Source organism: Caretta caretta, chromosome 17, assembly GCF_965140235.1.
Source record: "Caretta caretta isolate rCarCar2 chromosome 17, rCarCar1.hap1, whole genome shotgun sequence".
Taxonomy (NCBI): domain Eukaryota; kingdom Metazoa; phylum Chordata; order Testudines; family Cheloniidae; genus Caretta; species Caretta caretta.
In genome coordinates this window covers 10,924,373-10,947,821 of record NC_134222.1, presented here as the reverse complement: position 1 = coordinate 10,947,821, position 23,449 = coordinate 10,924,373, and the positions used below count along the sequence as shown (strand labels likewise).

The window sequence follows — 23,449 nt, the reverse complement described above, 5'->3', positions numbered from 1 at the left end:
AAATTGACCTGGGACAAGTGACTGGTCTCTTCAGACTGGGAGCAGACTGATTTTTATTATTATTATTTTTATTTTGGTGTAAGTGACCATTTATCACTAAGTCCAGCTTGCCTGGGTGGCAAGATAGACTGGACAGTCTGTGACTCCATGGTAAGGCTGTTACAGTGACCCAGGTGCACACATTTGTTACTGGGTTGGTGAAGTCCAATTATAGACCATACCACCAGTTTGGGGTGTCTGCCCCGCTTCTGACAGTCTGCCCTGAGGTAGGCACTTGTGGTCAAGAACCACTCCAGACAGCATGACAGTCACCTCAGGATGGGATGTAGGGAGAACATTTCTTGACGCCATTAATGACTGCTTCTTGAAGCACCTAGACCTGGAACTCACAAGGGCAGAGGCAATTCTTGATTTAGTCCTAAGTGGCGAACGGGATCTGGTCCAAGGGGTGAATATCACTGAATCACTCAGTAATAGCAACCATAATTTCATTAAATTTAACATCCTCATGGGGGGGGGGAACCAAAGAAACCCACCCCAGCAGCATTTAACTTCAAAAAGGGGAACGACACAGAAATGAGGCGGCTTGTTAAACAGAAATTAAAAGGAACAGTCACAAGAGCGAAATGTCTGCAAGGCACAAGGAAACTTCTTAAAACGCCGTCATATCGGCTCAAACTATATTAAATTACCAAAAAAACCCAAAAAAACAAACCAATAAGAGGACCAAAAAAACGACGCCATGGCTAAACAACACAGTAAAAGAGCTGGTTAGAGGAAAAAAAGACATTTTTTAAAAAACTGGAAGTTAAATCCTACTGAGGAAAATAGAAAGGGGCATAAACGTCAACAAGTCGAGTGTAAAAATATAATTGGGCAGGTCAAAAAAGAATTTGAAGAGCAACTAGCAAAAGACACAAAACCTAACAGCAATTTTTTGTATAGTACATCGGGAGCAGGCAGCCTGCCAAACAATCAGTGGGGCCACTGGACAATCAAGGTGCTAAAGGAGCACTCAAGGAAGACCAGGCCATTGCAGAGAAGATAAATTAATTCTTTACATCAGTCTTCACTGCAGAGGATGTGAAGGAGATTCCCACGCCTGAGCCATTCTTTGCAGGTGATAAATCTAAGGAACTGTCCCAGATTGAGATGTCAATAAAGAAGGTTTTGGACAAACTGATAAATTAAACAGTAATAAGTTACCAGGACCAGTTGGTATTCACCCAAGAGTTCTGAAGGAACTCAGATATGAAACTGCAGAACTATTAACTATGGTATGTAACTTAATTCAGCCTCTCTACCAGATGACTAGCAGATAACCAATTTCTGAAAAAAGTTCCTGAGGCCATCTTGGCAATTACAGGCCAGTAAGTCTAACTTCTGTACCAGGCAAACTGGTTGAAACTATAGCAAAGAACAGAATTATCAGACACATAGATGAATATAATATGTTGGGGAAGAGTCAACATGGGTTTTGTAAACAGCAAGATCCCGCGAAAATCTGTACTGGGACCAGTGCTCTTCAACATATTCATAAATCATCAGAGGGGAAAGAGGTAAATCGTGAGGTGGCAAGGTGTGCAGATGGTACACAATCACTCAAGATAGCTAAGTCCAAAGAGATGAAAAGGGAGCTCACAAAACCGGATGTCTAGGCGACAAAATGACAGATGAAACTGAATGTGGATAAATGCAAAGCAATGAAGTTGGGAGAACGTAATCCCGTACAAAATGATGGAGTCTACATGAGCTATTCCCCCTGAAGAAAGAGATCTTAGAGTCACTGTATTCAGAGAACTCTCCACACCTGCTCACTGTGCAGCAGCAGAGAAAAAAACTAACAGAATGCTCGGAGCCATTAGGAAAGGAATAGATAATAGGACAGAAACTATCACAATGCCACTGTATAAATCCTGGTCTGCCCACATCTTGAATAATGCATGCAGTTTTGGTCTCCCCATCGCAAAAAAGATACATGAGAATTAGAAAAGCTACACACAGAAGGGCAACGAAAATTATTAATGGTATAGAACAGCTTCCAGACGAGCAGATATTAAAAAGACTGGGACTGTTTGTCTTGGAAAAGAGACAACTAAGGGGGGATATGATAGCGGTCTATAAAGTCATGAATGGTGTGGAGACAGTGAATAGGGAAGTGTTATTTACCCTTTCACATGACACAAGAACCAGGGCTCACCTGATGACATTAATAGGCAGCAGGTTTAAAACAAACAAAAGCAAGTGCTTCTTTACACAATGCACAGTCACCCTATGAGACTCGTTGCCAGAGGATGTTGTGAAGGCCAAAAGTATAACAGGGTTCAAAAAAGAATTAGATCAGTTCATGGAGGATGGGTCTGTCAATGACTATTAGCCAAAACGGTCATGGAGGCAACCTCATGCTTTATGGTCCCTAAACCTCTGACTGCCAAAAGCTAGGACTGGATGACCGGAGATGGATCACTTGATAAATTGCCCTGTTCTGTTCATTCCCTCTGAAGCATTTGGCACCAGTCCCTGACAGAAGACCGGATACTTGGCTAGACAGACCCCAGTATGGCCATTCTTATGTTCTTATGACATTTACTTGACTAGCCATGAGCAGATTTCTTTCTTCCAGTGAGAATCTGAAAAACAACATCAGCAAACTGAACCAAAGACAGCATCTGCTCTACTGCAACAACTTCAGCCCTCATTTTTTACTGTTTCTGAATGGGGAGTTGCAGCAATCTTTAAGTCATTCTGGGGTTGCTAAGCTAACTCAGGAGGATGCAGTCTGGAACTTCTGGACACAGGTTCCAGAATGAGGAGTTCTAGAACACAGACAGTAACCTGCAATGAGACATTGCAGCTTTAGATAAGGCTAACCAGATGAAGTGGCATATGGTAATACAAACCCTATTGGACTGCTTTCCAGTTGGGAAAGTCCTTACATGCACTGTATTGAGCTCATTATTTGGGAGGATAATTTCTTTCTTTTTTTTTTTTTTAATCTGGGAAGATCAGGAGATTATCATTAGACCTTCACAGACCATTCACACGGAGACCCAAAATTATGCTAAACTCTCTTGCTTTCAGGCTTCATTACAAACTGAAAACAGCCTTGGTTTGTCTAACATGTCTTTGAGTAAGCATGGGCTCCATTTCCAGAAAAGCCTGGTCTGAAATAAATGCAAAATTTATGGTTTTCCAATACCAGGTTGAAACTTATTGGCTTTGCAGGATGAATTTTAATTTGGGGCAGAGAAAAAAAATAAAGGAATTGTCACTTTAAATATGTGGCGTTGTAACAGGATTGTCAAGATTTTACACTGCAGAACCCATCAGGTTTGTCACACACAGAGGCATGCACACTATGTGTATCTATCTCCAGAGGTATCCATGAAGCAACGTTCTTTCTCTGAAAAAAATACTAATTAACCAATACCTACTGCAAAATCCCATTTTGCATGCGCTCAGACATGCTTCCTAAGAACCCTGTCCACACCCCACTGGAGTTCCACTGACTAAACTAGGAATTAGGTAAATCCTGATCCATAAGCTTCAAAAGTGATTACCTGGATGCCTTTCTCAGGTGGCATGAAATTAAAATGATTAGAGCCACTGAGTCCCCATAGCCACATCCAGAACTTTAGGAGCCTTGGATTTAGTTATGAAAAGCCTATCTGAGCACAGACAATGATCACACAGACTTTTCCCAAAACTCAGATGAAGCCAGACAATACTGTAATTGGGGACGGACATGAGAAGATGATGATGCAAGGGAATGTGGCAGAGAGAAACCCCAAAGGCATACAAGTCAAAAATTGACCATTATAATAAAATATTTATATATTGCCATAAAATTACATGGCACCCTTTGCACAAATAGTTCTCTACCCTAGTCAGTTTAAAATCTAAATAAGCCAAGATTTAAATAAATAAATAAATAAATAAATACAGGTTTCAGAGGAACAGCCGTGTTAGTCTGTATTCGCAAAAAGAAAAGGAGTACTTGTGGCACCTTAGAGACTAACCAATTTATTTGAGCATGAGCTTTCGTGAGTCACAACTGATGAAGTGAGCTGTGGCTCACGAAAGCTCATGCTCAAATAAATTGGTTAGTCTCTAAGGTGCCACAAGTACTCCTTTTCTTTTTTTAAATAAATACAGAATCTGCTCAAAGTTCAGTGGGGACAGAAAGAGAGAAGAAAGAGAGAAAGGGGGGAGTAGTTTATTCAGAAGAACATAGGAGAGATTGAAGAGGTGGACTTGGAGGAGAATGAGCGATAATCTGATGGATTAAGGTGCATGTTCCAGTTGAAGAAGCAGGATATCTATCTACCTAACTTGTTATCTACTTAGGCACTTGCGTGGCCCTCATCACCATAGTGTCTCGCCACCTAGAAGCACACAGCCAAGAGTGAAAGAAGGAGAGAAATGGAGAAATAAGGCAACAGCATAGGGAGCAAGACCAGATGGAGACAAAATTAGGGAAGGCTGCTCACCAGAGCAAAGAAGGCAAAGAATTTAACCAGGCTTATTACTTCTGTGCTATTACTTCCTTGTGCCCACCCAGTTGTTCTGTCCAGCCAAAACTACAATAATTGAAGAGGGGTACAGTTTTTCCTTGCAGTTCATTGATCATATGCACAAACTGTGGCCACTTTACCATGCACATCATGCTTCATCTGTCCAAAGTTTGAGATGATTCTCTCACCTATTAATCAGAGATCATGGAACAACGTAGAAAAGACTTGAACTTTTCTCTCACCCTGGGTAATCAGGAGGCACTGTTATTAGATATATTTTCACAAGCACTGCTCCCATCGCGATACTTGTCTCATTCTGAGATGGGCAGTCAGATGCCCTGTGCATATGTTATTGCCTTTTTATTTAGTAGGAATGGTAAATGCAGAGTAGCTCAGATGTACCGGGGCTCAGAATTCCCTCCTGGCAAATTCATTGAAGACAAAATTTCTATCACAAACATCATTAAAACAAAACCAACAGCAGCCAATCATTTTTAGAACACAGGCCATATAATAAAATGCACAGACATTCACAACCACCAAGCCCAGTTGAGAACTCATCAGGGAGATTCTCAAGAAGAAGGTAATTTAATTGCAGGCAGAACAAACTCTTATGAGACTGTGGGGTTCGGAACATAGAGACACACGCAGAAAAAACTGAATTTAGGCCAAGTGTTACCAAACAATTTAATACCTTTCTGCAACATAAAAGAAATTACTCCAACAATATGTTTCTTCTAATGGAGGCAGAGCCACCTGATAGAAACCATTACAGTAACAAAGCTTGTCAATTTCAGCCCATGTGAGAAAAACAAACATTCTGTTCTTCAGGTGGGAGAAAGGAGCTATTAAGGATGGAGAAAGGGCTGTGTTATGGGTTGTTGGTTTTGCAATGGTTTGGACTCAAAGATAAGGTTTGAGATGCCAAGAGGCCTTACTGCACATGAAAACGTTGCAGTTATGAGAGGATATATAAGGCTTTCGGCTCACCCTGCCGCCAGTGTCAAGTAACCTCAAGGCAGCCACGTGCCCCCTGGTGAATTCTCTCTGGCATAGGGAGCTATGCCAGCTCTGCTCCACCACCACCGTGAGGGGACAATCGGGAGTATGTTGTGGGCAGGCCAAGTGAGTCGGGCAGGGATCGAGTGCAGGAGGTGGTGTGGCTAAAGTGATCCTGTACTGCACCCATTCCCCACTGTGGTTATCACACTGGGGCTGTGGCAGTGGGAACGGCAACTTAGAATAGGGGAAACACAAGCTACCTCCCTTCAGTCACCCCTGCATCAGTGCAGGGATGAATGTGGGCTTGAGCGCCCTCCCTTCCCATTGGACATGATCCAGCTCCCACAGAAATCAAGGAGAGCTCTGTCTTTAACATCAATAAGAGGAGGACCAGGTTCAATGAAATCAGTGGCTCAATCCTTAGGTGCACTAGTGTTGCGTTTTGAGGGGCTGGAGGGCAAAGGGGCTGGTTTAGCCCTCAGCTTATCTTACCACAGCCTCAAGCCAGGCCCACAGCTCTTCCAATGCACTTCTTAGTCTGGTTCCCAACTGGTACCATACTACATTGATTCTGCAGGCCAGGGCCTCTCACGAACAGAGTCACCTGCCATCATGCAGAATTGTGCCACGGTATGTCGGCAAAGTGGCCACACTACTAGTCACTGGGCCGTGACCCTCCCTGTCTCTCCCCACTCTATGTCCCTTGCCATCTAAGACAGATTCATCCACATTTCCAGCGGTGAATCCCCTGGGCCCGCCTCAAAATGGGACCATGACCGTACGCTCAGTCTAAGCTACTGGGAAGTTTAGCTCATGGATAGGATTTTGCTATCTCAAAGCAATCAGTAAACTTGCAAGTGAATGCTGTGACCAGTAGAACTATAGAGCATTTCCGGTTCCCAGTCACCTTCTGGGAAAGAGGGGAGAGAAAATTCCCTGGATCTAGTGACTACCAGATCAGACCAAATAAAAGGAGCCTTTAAGGAAGAGGTTTAATTCCAGAAAGATTAGCCAAACCTCTGCAAACTGTTTGTAATTTCAATGTGCAAATACTAGCGCCGACTCTATTTTCAGAGATCATTTGGAAAAATAATCCGCCTCTCTAGTCCTTCTGCAGAAATCATCACAAAGCCAGAAAGAAAAGGGCTTTCCTCCACACAAACCTGAGTTTTTCCCCCATTGCAACAAAACTAGCACTTTTTCTTACTAACACCTAACATTTCACTTGCTGGCATCTCACGATCTACATTAAAAAGCTGGTTTCAGAGTAGCAGCCGTGTTAGTCTGTCTCCGCAAAAAGAAAAGGAGGACTTGTGGCACCTTAGAGACTCACCAGTTTATTGGAGCATAAGCCTTCGTGACCTACAGCTCACTTCATCGGGTGACTTGTCTTCTACAGGACCCACTGCCACTGAAATCAATGGGAGTTTCTCCCTTGACTGCTACGTGAGCAGGATTGGTCCCAACTCCACTCTATCTGTCCACTGAGAAAGGTCGCTAAGCTACGATGGGTGAAGCTTCAAGAGCAACAAAAGTCACGTTTTGAACCTGTTTCTAACCAAAAATATATCTCCTTTACAGGAAGGAAAATCCCCTCGAGGGTCCCTGGAATACTAGACAGATAACGTGGTATGTGTGAATATATTACAAACAGCAGCAGCCATCAGAAATGAGGAGCCTCTGAAGAGGTCATTCACAGTGTTATTTTCCATTGTTTTATTTACTCTTGCTTTTAGAGGGAGCTCTGGGAAGGCAAAAGGTGCAAGTGACACAAAAAGCTGATGTTATCATGGATTCTCTGCAGGTCAGCCTAATATATACAGGGTGCTGTCCTGCAAAGATTAGCCCCCTGAGGCTGCTGAAAATCAAGAGAGCTTTTCTGAAGTCAATGGAGCTACTCCAATCTATACCAGCTCTGGATGTAGCCTCTAAAATTTTACCTGCTGGGTGACGACTGCGTATACAGCTGAACAGTGGATTGCAGGGAAAGAGGAGAAACAGTGACCCAGAATGGAATGGACCCAGAATCTAAATCAGCCTAACACATTTAGTTCACTGGATCAAGAAACTGAGAATCCCCTTGGCAAACTACAGTATCTTGGGCAGCGAAGTAAAGAGTGTTTCTTCTTCTCCTTCCAAGAAAGAAAGAAAAAAAGGATTCTGAAAAAAAGAAGTGTTCATTGCATTGCTTGATGACTGCCCTAAAACAGGGCAGATTTGACACTTGGATAAACTGTAAGCATTTTATAGCACGTATATTTGTCTTCTCACCTAATAATTCCTGATGATTGATACTCGACAATAGAATTAAGTATCCGTATCCCAAAACTGATCACTACTGTAAAAATTAAGCACTTTGCTGTCATGATTTTGGAGTTATATGGCGAGAGCTAGAGATGCAAGCCACATCCTCAGGACCAGAAACTTTAGTGTAATGGATATAGCACTGGACTGGGACTCAGGAGACCTGGTTACATTCCCATCTCTACTACTGGCCTGCTGGGTGGTGCCTCAGTTTCTCTGTCAGTAAAATGGGAATAATAATGCTTACTTCCTTTGTAAAGCATGTTGAGAGCTACTGATGAAAAGCACTACACAAAAGCTAGGTGGTATTGTTGTTCTATCACGATGTGGTTGGTGAGATCAGAATCTGGATTTAAATTTTGCAACTCATTCCCATCTCTAATTAACAAACTAAGTTGGGGGAAGCCATGTGGCCACCAGACTGGGAGACAGGAGACATGAGTTATCCTCCCAGCTCTGCCACTGATTTTTGTCTGTTTTTGGCTCACATCACTTCTCTGTGATCTTAGTTTCTCTCTGTGGGATAATATCCCCTTCCTTTGTAAAGCACTTTGAAATCTATACTTGAAAAACACTCTCTAAAAATATATACATAAGATCTTAGTGGCAGTAGACAGAGTGAATTAGTTCAAATAATATCAGCTCTTTCTTGAGCCTCACGCGTTTTTTGAACCAAAGGCAAACTGAACCACTTGGATACATTGTTTAGCCCTCGTTTCCAGTTTCCTTCTAGGACTGTAGCAAATTGTGAAAAGCCTGGCTATTCTTACAATAAGTCCACCTTAGACTAATGGTGGAAGTGCACGAAAGCTAGTGATTGTGCTTTGTCCGGCCCAATGTTTGCAGATGCTGGCGGATTAAGATTCACACAAACTCCCATACCTGGAGAGGAAGCACGGTCTAGGATAGAGTTTGGGATTGGGAGTCAAGGGATCTGGGTTCCACTCTCAGCTCAGGCAAGTCACATATGGACAGAGATGGAAAGGTTCTTCGGCTCCTAACGCCCATTGATTTCAGTGGGAGTTAGGCACCTAAATAGCTTTAAAAATATGGCCCTTAATCCTGTGGTCCTCAGCTGCCACAGGCAGACAGTGGCATAGTTCTGCAAAGCACTGTTATTATTATAATCATCAGCATCATCCAGGGGGAACCCAAGCTCCAGACCTTTAGAGGTTTGCTCATCATCAGTGCACTCAACTGAAACTTCCTGTCCTATGAATAAGGTAAACAAAGCGGGGGTGGCTTACGCTTCATTTCCTTGGGTGACAGTGTGAGTTCAGCCAGGAAATCTGCTTGATGTTCCTCTGTGTCTCTGGCAGCAAGACAAGAGAGGGGGGGAAAAATCTGCCACTGGCGCATACTTGTCTTCCTGCAACTGGTTCAGCACCCTGCTCTTTGGCAACATCAAGGGTACTCATGCCTGCGTAACTGGTTAGGCCAGTCTCCATTCCTCCAGGCTCTCTTTCCATTAGAGCACCAGAATGTATTGCCAAACTCTCCGTGCAGATTCTCTGGCCACTCCATTCTCCGTGTGGTTCTACGGGATTGCTGTCTGGAATTTCCCAGAAGGCACCGCTGCATACAGTTAGACGGAATGGTCCGTGTAGTCACAAGCACGGTTGACTCATGGCTGTGTTGTTGAAAAAGCTGCTGTACGAAAACAACTCAATGTGTTTGCTGCAACCAGAGCTGGTCAGGAAATTTTTATGTGGAAAAATGATGTTTCAACAAAACCAACATTTTTCTTTTAACCATATCGATTTTGACAACATTTTGTTTAAAAAAAAATGAACAAGAATTTTGATTTTTTTTATTTTAAAACTTTTCGTTTCAAAAATTTTATTTTATATTAAGACATTTATAAATGGTCAAAACCTAAACAAAATGTTTCAATTGACGCTAAACGAATTTTTTTAAAAAATTCTATATCATGGGGGGAAAATGGAATTTTGGCTTTGTTTCCCAATTTGAGACGAAAAAAATTACAAATTTTCCACTGGTTGGAAAATCTGTTTTCCAGCCACCTCTAGTCATAGCTGCATTGAGTGAGAGTGTCATGAACCATTTACTAAACCATGGTAAAACAGGGCCTAACACAAAAGCATTGTAACTGTAATGCAGATGGTAACCAAGTATATTGATGAGCAGATATGAGAGGGGAAATAGGGAAGAAATCCCACCAGTTCAGCTGAGTTCCACACTAGTCCTTGATATTCTGATTGAATAGCAGATCTTGATGAAGGTTGCAACAACAGCCTATGAATATTCAATGGAATTTTTTCATTCATTTCCTTCTGCTACACTTGTTGCTCCTTTTATCTTCCCTCTCTGCAAAGATCTCCGCTATTATTTTACCGGCATAACATTCACAATAAACTAACGTCAAAATTCACACTGGAAGCACTTTGCTAGCTTAGCCATTTAGGGAACAGGGGCAAAATACCACTTGATTTATCTAATCAATCACAGGGAAGCAACACTTCACAAATTTCAAACATATGCTATGAAGCCAGAGAGTAAAAACATTCTAAGAGATGTTAATCAAATGAGGTTGACCCACAAATAAATGTAACAAAATCACGATCTGTTTCAGGATGTGTGTCAAGCAAGAAAAGAGGCCAAATTAAACATACTTATATGCTGTGGATTATTCCCTTCTCTAATGACCAGTAATTTTGGATTGAAGGTAAAGCATCCATTTTACTATGCCATATATTATTAAGGGCCCAGTTCAACTCTCACTGAAGTCAATGGGCTCTTTCCACTGACTGCACTGGCAGTTGAATTGGGCCATACACGGTCAATTTTAGTACCATAAAGCATAGGGTAGAACTGAAATAGCTGCAGACTCAGAAAAGCAGACCATCCTTATGCAAAACTCTGAATAACTAGGTTCAGTGCTAGAGCTGGTCAAACATATTATTTCATTTTCTGGGAATATTTTAGAAGAAAATTACATTTTCAATGAAAATCTTTACTGAAGTTTTTGAGTTTTCAACACTTTTTAAAATGGTTTTTGACCATTTAAAATTTGCTTGTTGTTTGGTTGTTGAAAGTCAAAGAAAATGTTTGTTTTGTTTTGTTGACAAAAACCTGAAAATATTGATCAAAAGGCGGGGTTTCCCACTGAAAATTTATTACATCAAGAAGTGACTATTTTGGGGGGCAGGGGAATGTGGATACTTTTCTGCCCACCAGCTGTTGTAACATTTCACAGTTAATTCTGGCTCAGTGCCCATACCTTGAACCCGCAGTGAGGTCCACTCTGGCAGAACGCTGTGTCTCTAGAAAGCTCATTGCAGGGCTGGAGCCTTTATTTGTACAGTGTCTGGAACAATGTGGGCCTGATCCCATCCAGGCACTATCACAATATACCTACTAAATAACAACATATTAGCGTTGCCATATTTTGCTTGGTTTTAACTCAGACCTTCCAATGGAACTTTACCAATGACAAATGATTTTAGTCCTTTTTCAGCAAAACTTCTGGAAAATTAGATTATTGCCCGCAAACAGCAAGAATTTAGTTCCCAGCCCCTTGTAAAGGAAACATTGATGGGAAAGGAGAACTAACGACAGCTTCCAGAAACCTCGAGTACCCATCAAGATTCTTTTGTGTATGTTCTTCTTGTCTTCAGCTACTTGATTGTGTTTTTGTTCTTGAATCAGTCACCCATTGAGCAGCCAGATAGGTGCCCACAAGACAATTCTGCAGATATATTTACTCCTGTCCAAATGAACTGTCGTGCTCGTGAAAGATGGTGCCTGGAGACGGAAGGCTTCTCTTCCCCTGCAGAACAGGGAGTGGGCAGAGCCCCCCTCAGGAACTTCCCCCATGTCACTCCAGCAAATTGCCTGTCCCCTGTTCAGGGAGGAACTACCTCCAGCAGGGAGGCGTGCCGGTAGTCTCATTGCTCAGTTACAGCTTGCCCTCTCGGCTGATGCTATCATAGATAACGCATCAGGGATTGAACCAGAGACCTCCAGAGTAAAAGCTCAAGCTGCTACAGCATCAACTTAAGTCCCAAGGTTCTGTCACTGGAGCTATATAACCTCTGGGGATCGGGCACAGAAAAGGACCTGTGCCACTCACTCACAGTGGGTTATACTGAGCTTGTGAAAGAAAGGGTGACTTTGGGTACATCTACACTGCAAATCCACAATGCCCAGCAAGTCTCAGAGCCCAGGCCAGCTGACTCGGGCTTGCAGCACTTGTGCTATGGAGCTAAAAATAGCAGGGTAGATGTTCCTGCTGGGCCTGGAGCCTGGTCTTTGAGACCCTCCCCCTTGCTGGGTTTCAGAGCCTACACTCCAGCCTAAGCAGGAACTCTATACTGCTATTTTTAGCCTCGTAGCAGAGCCTGAATCAGTGTCCCAGGCGCTGAGACTTGCTGCCAGGGGAAGGGGGCGTTCTGCAGTGTATATGTCCCCAGTGATGGTCCTTTCGGGGATATACACACTTGTCTGCTGGGACCTAGACTGAGGCCACAAGCTGACAGACCTCTGAGCAGCCAGCAGATGGTCACACTTGTCCATTATTCTAAAAACTTCTCTAGGACCATGGTTTTATGAGAAACTGTGTTCTGAAGAGTGTTTGGTGCCATCTGCACTTTGCTTTGAAGAACAGTTGGGCGGGGGAAAATGATGCTAACCCCCGCCCCCATAATATGACATGTAAAACCACTGGCTCTCAACCAGGAGTACACGTTCCCCTGGGGGTACATCAACACATCTAGATATTTGCCTAGTTGTACAACAGGCTACATAAAAAGCACTAGAAAAGTCAGTACAAACTAAAATTTCATACAGACAATGACACGTTTATACTCTTTTATATGCTAGACACTGAAATGTAAATACCATATTTATATTCCAATCAATTTATTCTATAATTATATGGTTAAAATGAGAAAGTCAGCAATTTTCTAGTAAGAGTGTGCTGTGACACTTTTGTATTTCTAGGTCTGATTTTGTGAGCAAGTCGTTTTTAAGTGAGGTGAAACTTGGGGCTACGCAAGTGAAATCAGGCACCTGAAAGGGGTACAGTAGTCTGGAAAGGTTGAGAACCACTGTGTTAAACACTCTCTGATCAGGAGTAGCATGAAGCCAAACAGGAGCAAGACTGAATTCTCTCTCTCCTTTAACTACCAACCTTCACTTTCTCCTTCAGCTGCTTTAATTCTTAGCCCTCCTCTGCATTTTTCAAAGTGCTGGGTGTCAATATAAAAAAATACTTACTTTGCTTCATGCTCAGGGAACATAAACAAATAGCTTTGTTTACAATTGGTTATAAATTTAACCAACAGAGGTCACTCTCCAGAAGTTCGCTTGGCTCTCTGCAGAGCAAAGAAACCAGATATCTTCATTGTCCTGGTAGCAGCTCAGCATGTTGTTTTGATCTTCATGCGTGGTTGACCTCTTTCAGCTGAATCACTTTAGTTAAACAACAGTTTGGCAAACTGGCATGTGAATATGTTATTCTGCCACAAAAAAAATAAATATCCCAGGAGAGGTTTTTAAATGGCCTTTTCTTATTTTCAAAGGGTGAAGTCTGCCCCTCGACAGAGGAAGAAATACAAAGTTTAGACACCCCCCAAGTCCTTAAAATGAGGCTAAAGTAGGACTTGCTGGTGCAAGATTCTAGCTTTCTGCTCAGGGGTGAATTTCACTCCATGTATCTGATCTGGATGAGGACAAGTTACCATCACAACAGGAGGGATGGCTCACATGATTGTGTTTTCCATGCTGTAGCTATCCTATACAGAGCATTGCTTTTTTATAGTATATTTCATCTCCAGACTATCTTAGCATTAAGTAATTTCCACAACATGCTCACATTAGGTCAGTGTTACCATCATCCCCATTTTTAGACAGGGAAGCAAAAGAGTGAATTGACTTGTCCACAGCTACAGAAGGAGTCCGCATCAGAGCCAACTTTAAATCTCAGGGGGGTGCCAAGTTTTCCGTATATTCAGACCACTAGACCATGCTGTCTTCTCCTGGATGTGTGCCAGATTCTCAAAAAGGCTCAGCACCCAAAATTGGGGATGGATTTCTAAAGAGCTCAGCTCCCGTGTAGACCTCTGAATAAGGGACAGATTTTCAGCACTCAGAGGACACTACTTGATTGAAAATCTGGCCACTTATTTAGGTGCCTGAATGGGAACCAAACTTTTTAAAACCTCTGGCTCTGGTTGCAGGTGCTAAGCCAGCCCCAGCCATACAGGGCCCCGTTCAACGGCATTTGTAGCTACACTTATTGTTTCAACTAATGGAAATTGGGGGCTAGACTGTAGTATTTATGCTACAGCCCTGCACAGGGGTGAATGCAGAGCCACCCTGCCCCCAGGAAGAGCTCCAAGGAGGTTAAGCCTTGGGCAGGCATAAACTCCCCCAGACTCTTCAGTGCCCACCACTGTACATCTACAAGTACATGCTGCGCCATCCATAACCAGTGGAGCATTTTGGTGGTGTTATTAGCTTCCTAGTGCTCCCAAATGAAAGGGACTGCTATTGGGCCTTGCATGGTCAGGAAAAAGTTTCTTGCACGGCTTCTTCCTCCCCTCTTGCATGGCCATCTCCATGTGACACTTTAGATCAGGCCCCAACCATCCTGTGTTAAACTGACTGGTAGGGGTCAGCGCTTGCAACTTAAGAAACCTTTGTGCCTGGGTGTGAAAAGAACTGCATCTGCACCAGTGAGCTCCTCCCACGCGCCTAATCCTCTTTCCCGTCGTTCCACCAAGCTCGTTTTGTTTGGAACCCCAGGACACCTCTTCCCCTCCCCTGCCCGACTCTCACTCAAAAGGAACAAAAGAGTCTCTCTGCCATTTTGTTCAACCTTCGTTGGCCAGCTGGAGCCTGGGAACCTGTGCAAACACTCCTTTCTCCCAGGCTAAATTCTGGTTACTCATTAACAGCTCGATGACACATCCAGGTCATAATTATTGATGAATGGCTTCCATCCGCTTCCTCAGTTTTATAAAAATATATATCAACTGATTTTTTTAAAATGGCATGTTTACAATGCAGCCTGGCACTAGGGATGCTATGGATGGGAACATCATCGTAATGAGCTGGCCCGCCAAAGGTGACTAAACAAGTATGGTTCTGTCTCTTAACTCAGTGGCCTATGGAAAAACTACAGAGAAGCCAGATTATCCCACATCTATCTACTGTGGGGTTCTTACACCTTCCTCTAAAGTATCTGGTGATGGTCACTGCCTGTGGCAGGATATTGGGCTACATGGGCCCCGAGTCTGATCTTTAGCTTGCAAGATCTTTGGGGCAAGGATCATTTTTTGTTCTGTGTTTGTACTGCACCTAGCACAAATTGCGATCCTGGTCCGTGACTGGAGCGCCTAAGTGCTAATGCAGTACAATTAGTAAATAAATAAATACATAAATAATCATCCAAGATGGTAATTCCTATGTGCCTACTACTGGACAATCTTCCACAGAGAATGTTATTGGTACTTTCTATATACAGACTATCGACGTACTTATATGGCTCCTATTACATAGTATCCGAGCACACCACAATCTTTAATGTAGTAATCCTTGTAACGCCCCCACAAGGCAGGGCAGTGCAGGAACTGAGAGACAGAGTTTAAGTGACTTGCCAAAGGTTGCACAGGCGGTCTGTGACAGAGCAGGGACTTGAATTCAGGTCTCCCGAGCCCTAGCTTAGTGCCCTAACCACTGGAACATCTTTCTTCTCATCTTATGATCTCTCACCACTTTTCTATCGATTCATTCTCAACACCCTGGGGAGATGCTTTTACACCCATTTCACAGTCAAGTAAATGGAGGCACCCTTCTCACCTGAAGATAATTGCTTCAGTGACTGCAGTGGAGTTACACAGATATGGCACTTGTGGAGATCAGAAGAACTTGCAAGATGCATCTCCTGCCTCGGGCCTGAAGGATAATTTTCTGAGTGCCCCTCCTGGTTTAGGGCAGCTCTGTACTGCCCTTGGCTCAGGGATGTGCCACAAATGCCACTTTCTAGCCTGTCATTTGCTCAAGGTCAAATGATAAGTCACTAGCAGAGTGAGAAACACCCACCAGAAAGCCTGACACCCAATCCTCTGCCCTAACCACTTGGCAACACCAGTGAATGAGTGACAGACACTCACTTTCTAAAACCAACTCAAAAGAATCAACAGACGCACCTTACCAACACTCAGCATTGAGGACAGCTGGCAAACAACCCCTCCTTAGTACATTAAAATGCATTCATCTTGCATTCAGCACTCTGAACAGGTTGTGTAATTAGTTTTCTTCTTGTTAATGTCTTCCAGGCAAGCAGTATGGCTTAACTTCAACGGAAGTGCCGGTTCTACAGGCAAGAAAGCCTGGCAATGGGGAAAAAGACACCCACGAACAGCTGTTCCCTTGAGCTACGTGCAGCTGACCTAGTTACCACCTCTCTGCCCTCATGACAGACACAGCAAGCTTGCCTTAAAACGATCTTAAGTAGATCACATGATCCCTGTCTTAATGTGATGAGAGCAGGGAGAAATTGCAGGGGGAAAGGGGGAAATTGCATAGCAAAATGTGCCAACACCTCCAGGAGTCATTTCCCTACAGTTATTGAGACTCTCAATCCTCTCCTCATTGATAATTAGTTATTATTTTACAGCACCCAACTGGGCCCCTGCTTGCAATCTAGACTGAGACAAGATGCAACAAAGGGACAATAAAATAAGTAGAGGTGGGAAAGTCGGAGGAGGATGGGGGGAGATAACATCAATACACAGTAACAGCACACACCTAAGTCACAGGAGGCAGTGTTGCCTAGTGGACCGAACACTAGACTGCTACTCAGGAGACCTGGGTTCAATTCCTGACTCTGCCACTATCCTGCTGGGTTACCTTGGGCAAGTCACTTCACCTCAGTTTCCCAATCTGTAAAATGGGGAACGCCTCCATCCTTTCTAGAGTGATTTGACACCTATGGATAAAAAGTGCTATATAAGAGCTAGGTCTGATTATTATTTTACTCCTATTGAAATCAATGTCAAAATTCCCTGCAGAAGTGTAGGATCCTGCTCGAATGCACAGCAAAGCATCCTCAAAATAGAGAGAGTTGCAGCGATATGTAGATGCATACATCTAAATAATATGGATGCACAAAATGTTTTCTTATGGGCAGGCAAAGTGGGTCTGAAGAAGCAGTGTGATTGAGAAGAATATACTAAATGAGCCAGATCCAATGGAATGACATTGCAGCAGTGAGATGGGTATCTGGCCATCTGTGTGTCTTTCTTCTGCCAGACTCAGGCTATAAGTGGTATTGTGTGAACCTTAATGAACACCGCGTTACCAAAAAAAAAAAAAACAACACACCGAACACATTGTTCTTGAAACACTGCAAAACAGCTAACACAGAACTGTGCATGGCCCTGAAAATATTACATTGATCATTGCAATGTAAAGAAAACACCATTTAAAGCTTGCCTGCCAGGAGTTCTCATTGAAAATCGTGTTAAACCCTCTCATGAGGATTAGCCTGCAAGGGCTGAGAGTTACTCCACAGATCCTTCTGGGACAAATGGGCTCCTATGGGAAGGCAGGTTTTCTCTTTATTTATATATCAGGGCTCATTCCTGTTATGAACATATCAAAACAAAGAGGGAGAGAGGCAAATTCTAGCTAAACCCAGCTGTGTTAAGCAAAAGCAATGAATATTTTCTTTGTTTGTTTGAGTGGTTGTGGGGAGGGGGAAATTGTCAAATATTATCATCCTTTCATTTCAGGTCATCTTACAACCTAACATTTCCAGGAAATGGCCCTTTTCACATTAAAAAAAAATCATGCAAAACTTTGGAATTTGGGGATGCACTTTGATTTTCATAAGAAAGCTCAATGCAAAATCTAAAAAGCCTACGGTCAAATTATCAGCTGCTGCTAACAGATACTGCTCCATTGACATGGGTAAATTATCACCCACTTACAAACAACAGAGATTTGGCCCATTGTCATCCTTTTTCCTTTTTTTTTTTGGCACAAAAGGAAATCCCTTTTTTAGAGAGAGAGAAACTTCAAAATGCAATAGCATTGGAGGGTTTTTAAACACAGAACTGGACCATTTTGACAACTTAAAACCAAAGTGCATAAGCCTCCATTTTCAAGGGTTTTGCACTTTATAAAATAATAATGCTTAGCTCTTACATAGCGCTTGACCCTTTCAAAGCATTAGCAAATTATTCCTTGGGACATCTTTGTGAGCTAGGGGTGTGTGCGTGTGCAAATATACATACATGTTGCTGATTGAATTCAATGGGCATTGGGTTAGGCCTCTGTAATCCTGCAACGTTGAGCGTTCCTCCTGATGGATGTTTGAGGTTTAATGAGTGAGGATTTTGGTGGGTGTCTAGGGAAGGCCTCTACTGAAATGTACCCTTCCTCCCCCAAAAGTAGGAAAAAGACAATAGCAGGAGATCTCCTAATTGTCCCTTGCCACCCATCTCTCACAATTTCCTTTTCGCCTCCCCTTCTCCCCCTGACCCCATACATCTCCCCACTCTTTATCTCTCATCAAATCCCCCAGAAATCACTTCCCTCCATTCCCATTCTTTCATTTCTCCCCTTGTTTCCTCCATGTCTTCTACAATTAAACACATTCTCAATACATTGTCGGGATGCCCTGTGATGAGCAGTGCTTTCTCCTCCCACCTCCACCAATTACCAAATCTCCATGATCCTGGCCTCTCCAATGCACGAAAGCTGGTAACTCCCCTCAGCTAGCCCCTTCCTCCAGCCTCCACTTCTGATACCTTCTGCATCACCCCGTAGGGAATTCTGCTGAGCTCCAGGGCTCACTGTTCCTAACACACTCTGGCTCAGCGCTGAGCTGGAATGTCATCCAAGAGTTTGCGAAGGAGTCAGAAAGACTGAGTAGAGAAAGGATAATGTAGGATGGTTTGGACTAAGTGTTCTGGCTGAATTTCATTCCGGGTGATACAAGGCAATAATCACAGAGCATAACGAACTCTTGCATACTGTGCATAACTCAGGCTGGGAGGAACGATGCCACATTTAAGCAAAAAGGCAACCAAGTCCTCCCCGTAGGATGTTGCATGACATTCTGTTTCCTTGCTGCAGACACAACCGCTTGCTCTGCATTCAAATCCCTCCTCTGCGGCAAAGCCTTTCAAGGGCAACTCCGCCAAGCCTTGAATGGAGCTGGAGCTGACTTGGCAAGAATTCCTCCAAGGGGATCCCAGGCTGGGCACAGTGGCATGACAGTGCCCCCTACTCATGCACAGAGGTGCAACATCTTTCCATCTTCATTAACTGGATGGTGGTGCTGGATGGTGGTGGTTGGAGGGTGTCCGGACAGGCACTCACTCTCTTTCCACCCCTCCCTATTCCTTTTTGGGCAACATCCACAGAGGTTATAAGAAGGAGCCGGGCCTGCATTCCCCAGCTGCTATAAAGGAGAATGGGGTAGAGTCTATTTCTGCCCTTGCTCCTTTCATGGTCTAAAATCTAGCCCTTAGAAAATAAGCTCCTTAGGGCATGGGTTGCATCTTCTATATACAGCACCGGGCACACAAATCATAAATAAAGATCACCGCTTTGGCAGCAAACCCCCAGGTTATAACAGTACTGGAACAATTTTTAAGACAGACAAAGGGTCAGATGCTTCTTTACCTTGCAGCGTGTGCAGTCACTCATGCAGAGTGGGCCCCGAGTGCTACCACCCTTCTGATCTAGTATCGTTTGACAACTGCTTTGCACTGCTGTCAATGACTGCCTGAGGCACAGGGCAACATAGCCCATAGCCTTTTGCAGCCACACTCTAGCTGATGGCAGCAGAACAATCTTCTGGCTCAATTCCAGAATCCACCCAGGAAAGCCTGAGACAACACAGCTGCTACTTTTAAACACTGGTATTAACTAGCTTCGGTTTCAAAGCAATCACCTTAAGCTGGGTTGTGTATGTACCGTACAATTCCTTCCACCAGACCTCCAAAAGATATTGCACCCACATTACGGGATGCAGCATGCACTTTGCAAAGCAGAACAGGAATAAAATGTAAAGAACGCAATCCGTAATGTATTATGTATGTAACCTACCTTCATGGTTGCTGGGGCAGTGAGTGGAGGGGATAAAGGCCGGTCTGGAATGGTCACATCTGTGTTATTTAACAGCTCCTGTTTCCTGTAAAAGAAGAGGATCCATCTCAAAACTTTTCCTAATTACCCAGCCTTTGGAAGAAAGCAGCACAGTCCAGAGAGGAGAAAATTAGGCCCCTCTGATTTTTTTCAACCCTGTAAACTTTTAAGTCAAGGTTTGTTTTTAAATATAAATATCTAACCTGTGACAACAACATTTTATAAAATAAAAAAAAATCTTGTAGCTTGGAAAGATTCTGACCTAAATTATAAATGCTTCACTGGACCATAAAGTGGGCTGCTCTTTCTTTGGGAATCCAACTGAAGGTTGCCAAAATAGAGCCCTTAACTACTGTGTGTGCCGCAGGTAAATTTCATTTCAGGTGATTTACGCTGCTGGGATGACCAGGAGTTAGATAAACAGACTTATGTTTCTATGACAACACCACTGCGACAATTTTTTTTCTCCATCTTCTCCATCTGGCGTTATCTATTGACTGAGCAGTGTTTGTTCATCTCTCTCTCTCTCTCTCTCTCTGTCCAACATGAACATTATGCACAGTGGAATAGATTTTGATTTTAGTCACACTGGAGTAAATCCGGAGTAACTCCACCAAATACTTTTAGCACATATCAATGTCATGTATAAGTGTGGTCCGGAGTGTTTAGCATAGAAAGAAAGCCACATTCAGAGAAGTGCTATACAGTCAACATTTATCCACAGTGGAAATGGAAATAACTGCAGTGCAGGATGTAGTAACACATTGTTGATCACTGTAGGTAGCCTGCATGGAGTAGGGTGTGGTCAGTGAATAACTTGAGTTGCAAGTTTTTTCCTTTTTTCCTTGGGGGTAGCACCTGGCACAAGCTCTCCATTGAGGCTCCTTGGTGCAGACAGTGCCTATTCTGCTTTAAATAAGGCACTTAGCGATCTGTACCTGCAACTGAAGACCAGGTCTGCGGGCACCTGGACGCGTCTTTTTCACTCCCTCAGTTTCAGACTTTTCCCACTGGAAACTCACATATGCAATGGACCTGGGTTGCTATTTTCAAATGGGAGTACCTAAATCCATATCTATTCACCTAAATAAAAGAGGAGTGATTTTAAAGGTGCTGAGCACCCACAATGTGGGTTAGCCACAGTACATTAATGGGAATGGACAATCAAACCACTTTTGTTTAGACGTCTAGCTTTAGGGACCCAAGTTTGATTATTTTAGCACAAGGGGAGATTTTCTAAGGCACAAACACCAGGTAGGCACCTAATGCCCACTGATGATCAATAGAAACGTACCTGCCATTTCTGCCTTTGAAATTCTCTCCCATAGTCTTCAGCCTAACATGGATCCAGATCTGTACTGCAGGCCTGATTTTCCACTCCCTTCTCTAGTTTGGCACCAGTGTGATTCCCTTCAATTGTGTAAGACAGCAGAGAACCAAGCCCAGCACCTTCTTGGCCAAGTTCTAGTATTTTTGCCCACGCAGTCTTGAATGAATTCATCATGACCAGTGCTATGGCAATGAATACTAAATGAAATGCTTGTGAAAGAGCATGCTAAATAAATTAGCTCAAGGGCAGTTAATGGACCAGAGCAGAGGTAGTCAACAGGCAGACCATGGGCCAAATACGGACCACCAGATGCTTTTGAATGGACCCCCAAATCTTTTTATTATCATCATTGTTGTTGTGGTGTGAAAAATTTTTCTCTGCAGGCTGGACCTTGACTATACCTTGACCAAGACATTGTACCTTGACAAAAAATAATTGACTATCCCTGGAATAGAGTTTGCAAGTTACATGGAGGGATAGCAACAACCACCACCTTGAGAAGAGAGAGAAATTGCATCTGCCAATTCATCAAGAAGAGAAATTACAATGGCACAATTCTGTAAGGGAAGTCTTTTCAGAGTCTTTAACCCACTCCTGCATCTCTGCTAACGCTGGTTGAAAAATTTTCAATGGAACAGTTTTCTGTGGAAATACACTGTTTCCTTGGAATTGAAATGCGTAGCAGGCATGTGCCCATTTCAATGGAATATTTGACTGACAGATTCCCCAATGATTGGAGGAGTGATTCTGATGTTTCCAAATCAGAATATTCCCTTTCATGGAAAATTCCAAAGTTTGATGTTTCGTTCCAAAATAGAATGAAACAATATTTAGAAAACCTGGAATTTCCCACAGGACAGAAATTCCATTTTCATCCAGCTCTAACCTTTGCTGTTCTCAGGGAACAGAATCTATACAACTAATTCAGATCCCCACCTTTTTTTCCCCCACCAATTATCCACAAGTAGCTTTTTATTTTTTATCAATATCCTCATCATTCAGAGTTATCAGGCAAAGGGGTAAGACAGGAAGGGTGATCCTGTGACTAAAACTCAAGGATCCAGGACACCTGGGTTCAATTCCTGGCTCTGCCACAAATGTTCTATATTATGTGGGGCATCTAGTCCAGGCCTTGATGGGGGAGGGATAGCTCAGTGGTTTGAGGATTATCCTGCTAAACCCTTGAAGGGGCCATTTAGGTATCTGGGGCAAAAATTGGGGATTGGTCCTGCTCTGAGCAGGGGGTTGGACTAGATTACCTCCTGAGGTCCCTTCCAACCCTGATATTCTATGAACTGTAAATGGGGATAATTCTTCTCTTAACTCACAGGGCGGTTGAGAGAATGTACTTATGAACATTTGCTGGTGAGAAGGAAGGGGGCATAGAAGTACTTCGATAGAAAGGTTTTATGGAAACATATTTCAGCCTATGGGTGGTTCTCACGGGTTATTCACTGCAATCACTGTTTCAGGTATTTGCAGTTTGTATTGTGTTATTGGTAGCCTAAGTGTCTACACTGAAATCAGAGATATACCTGATCTTTAACGCAGCTAGCTTGAATAACAATAGCAGTGAAGCCAGTATGGACTGTACAAGCTGGCCTGGGACCCTGGGTAGGCACTCCGGCAACTACCCTGTTTCGTGTCTATTGTTATTGGAGCTAGCTAGATCAAAGATAGCTCGCGTATCTCTACACCTGTTGCAGTCACCCCTCCGACTGCAGCGTTGTCACATGAGTCTGGTTTTGGTGCCTAACTGAACTCTCCAAAATCAACAGAAAGTTGGCCAGGGAAACACTTACAGTGTGAAAAGTCATGTGAAAACACTTGTTCACAAGTCTCTCCTGTGGGTTAAATTCACCATTGTGCAAAGAACCTGCCGTGGCCTATGCCTCACTCAAGACCCACTTATTACCACAAAGCAGGACTCCACCCTGGAAGAACTGTTTCGGATTAAAATTCCCTTGTACTTATATTTTCAGAGAGCACATAAAAAGGCTCGTGAATACTGAAAGGAAAACTATTATTACAGAATAGTTTTGTAATTAAGGCACCGGGGCTGGGACACAGATCTGAGTTCAGTTCTCAGCTTTGCCACAGACTGCCCAGGCAACCTTGAGAAATCACTTAATCTCAGTGCAGCTCAGTTTTCCATTCTATAGAATGGGCACAA

The 23,449-nt window shown here is 43.2% G+C and overlaps 1 protein-coding gene across 5 annotated transcripts in view; it reads right to left on the bottom strand.

Annotated features, from left to right (window-relative positions):
- RAP1GAP2 (RAP1 GTPase activating protein 2) overlaps window positions 1–23,449 on the bottom strand; it is a 253,052-nt gene that overhangs the window by 75,874 nt on the left and 153,729 nt on the right. For all 5 annotated transcript variants that reach the window (XM_048824054.2, XM_048824056.2, XM_075120918.1 and 2 more), the window contains one exon: window positions 19,908–19,992. In XM_048824054.2, coding sequence (XP_048680011.2) covers window positions 19,908–19,992 — 85 coding nt within the window. The remainder of the gene's footprint in view (window positions 1–19,907; window positions 19,993–23,449) is intronic.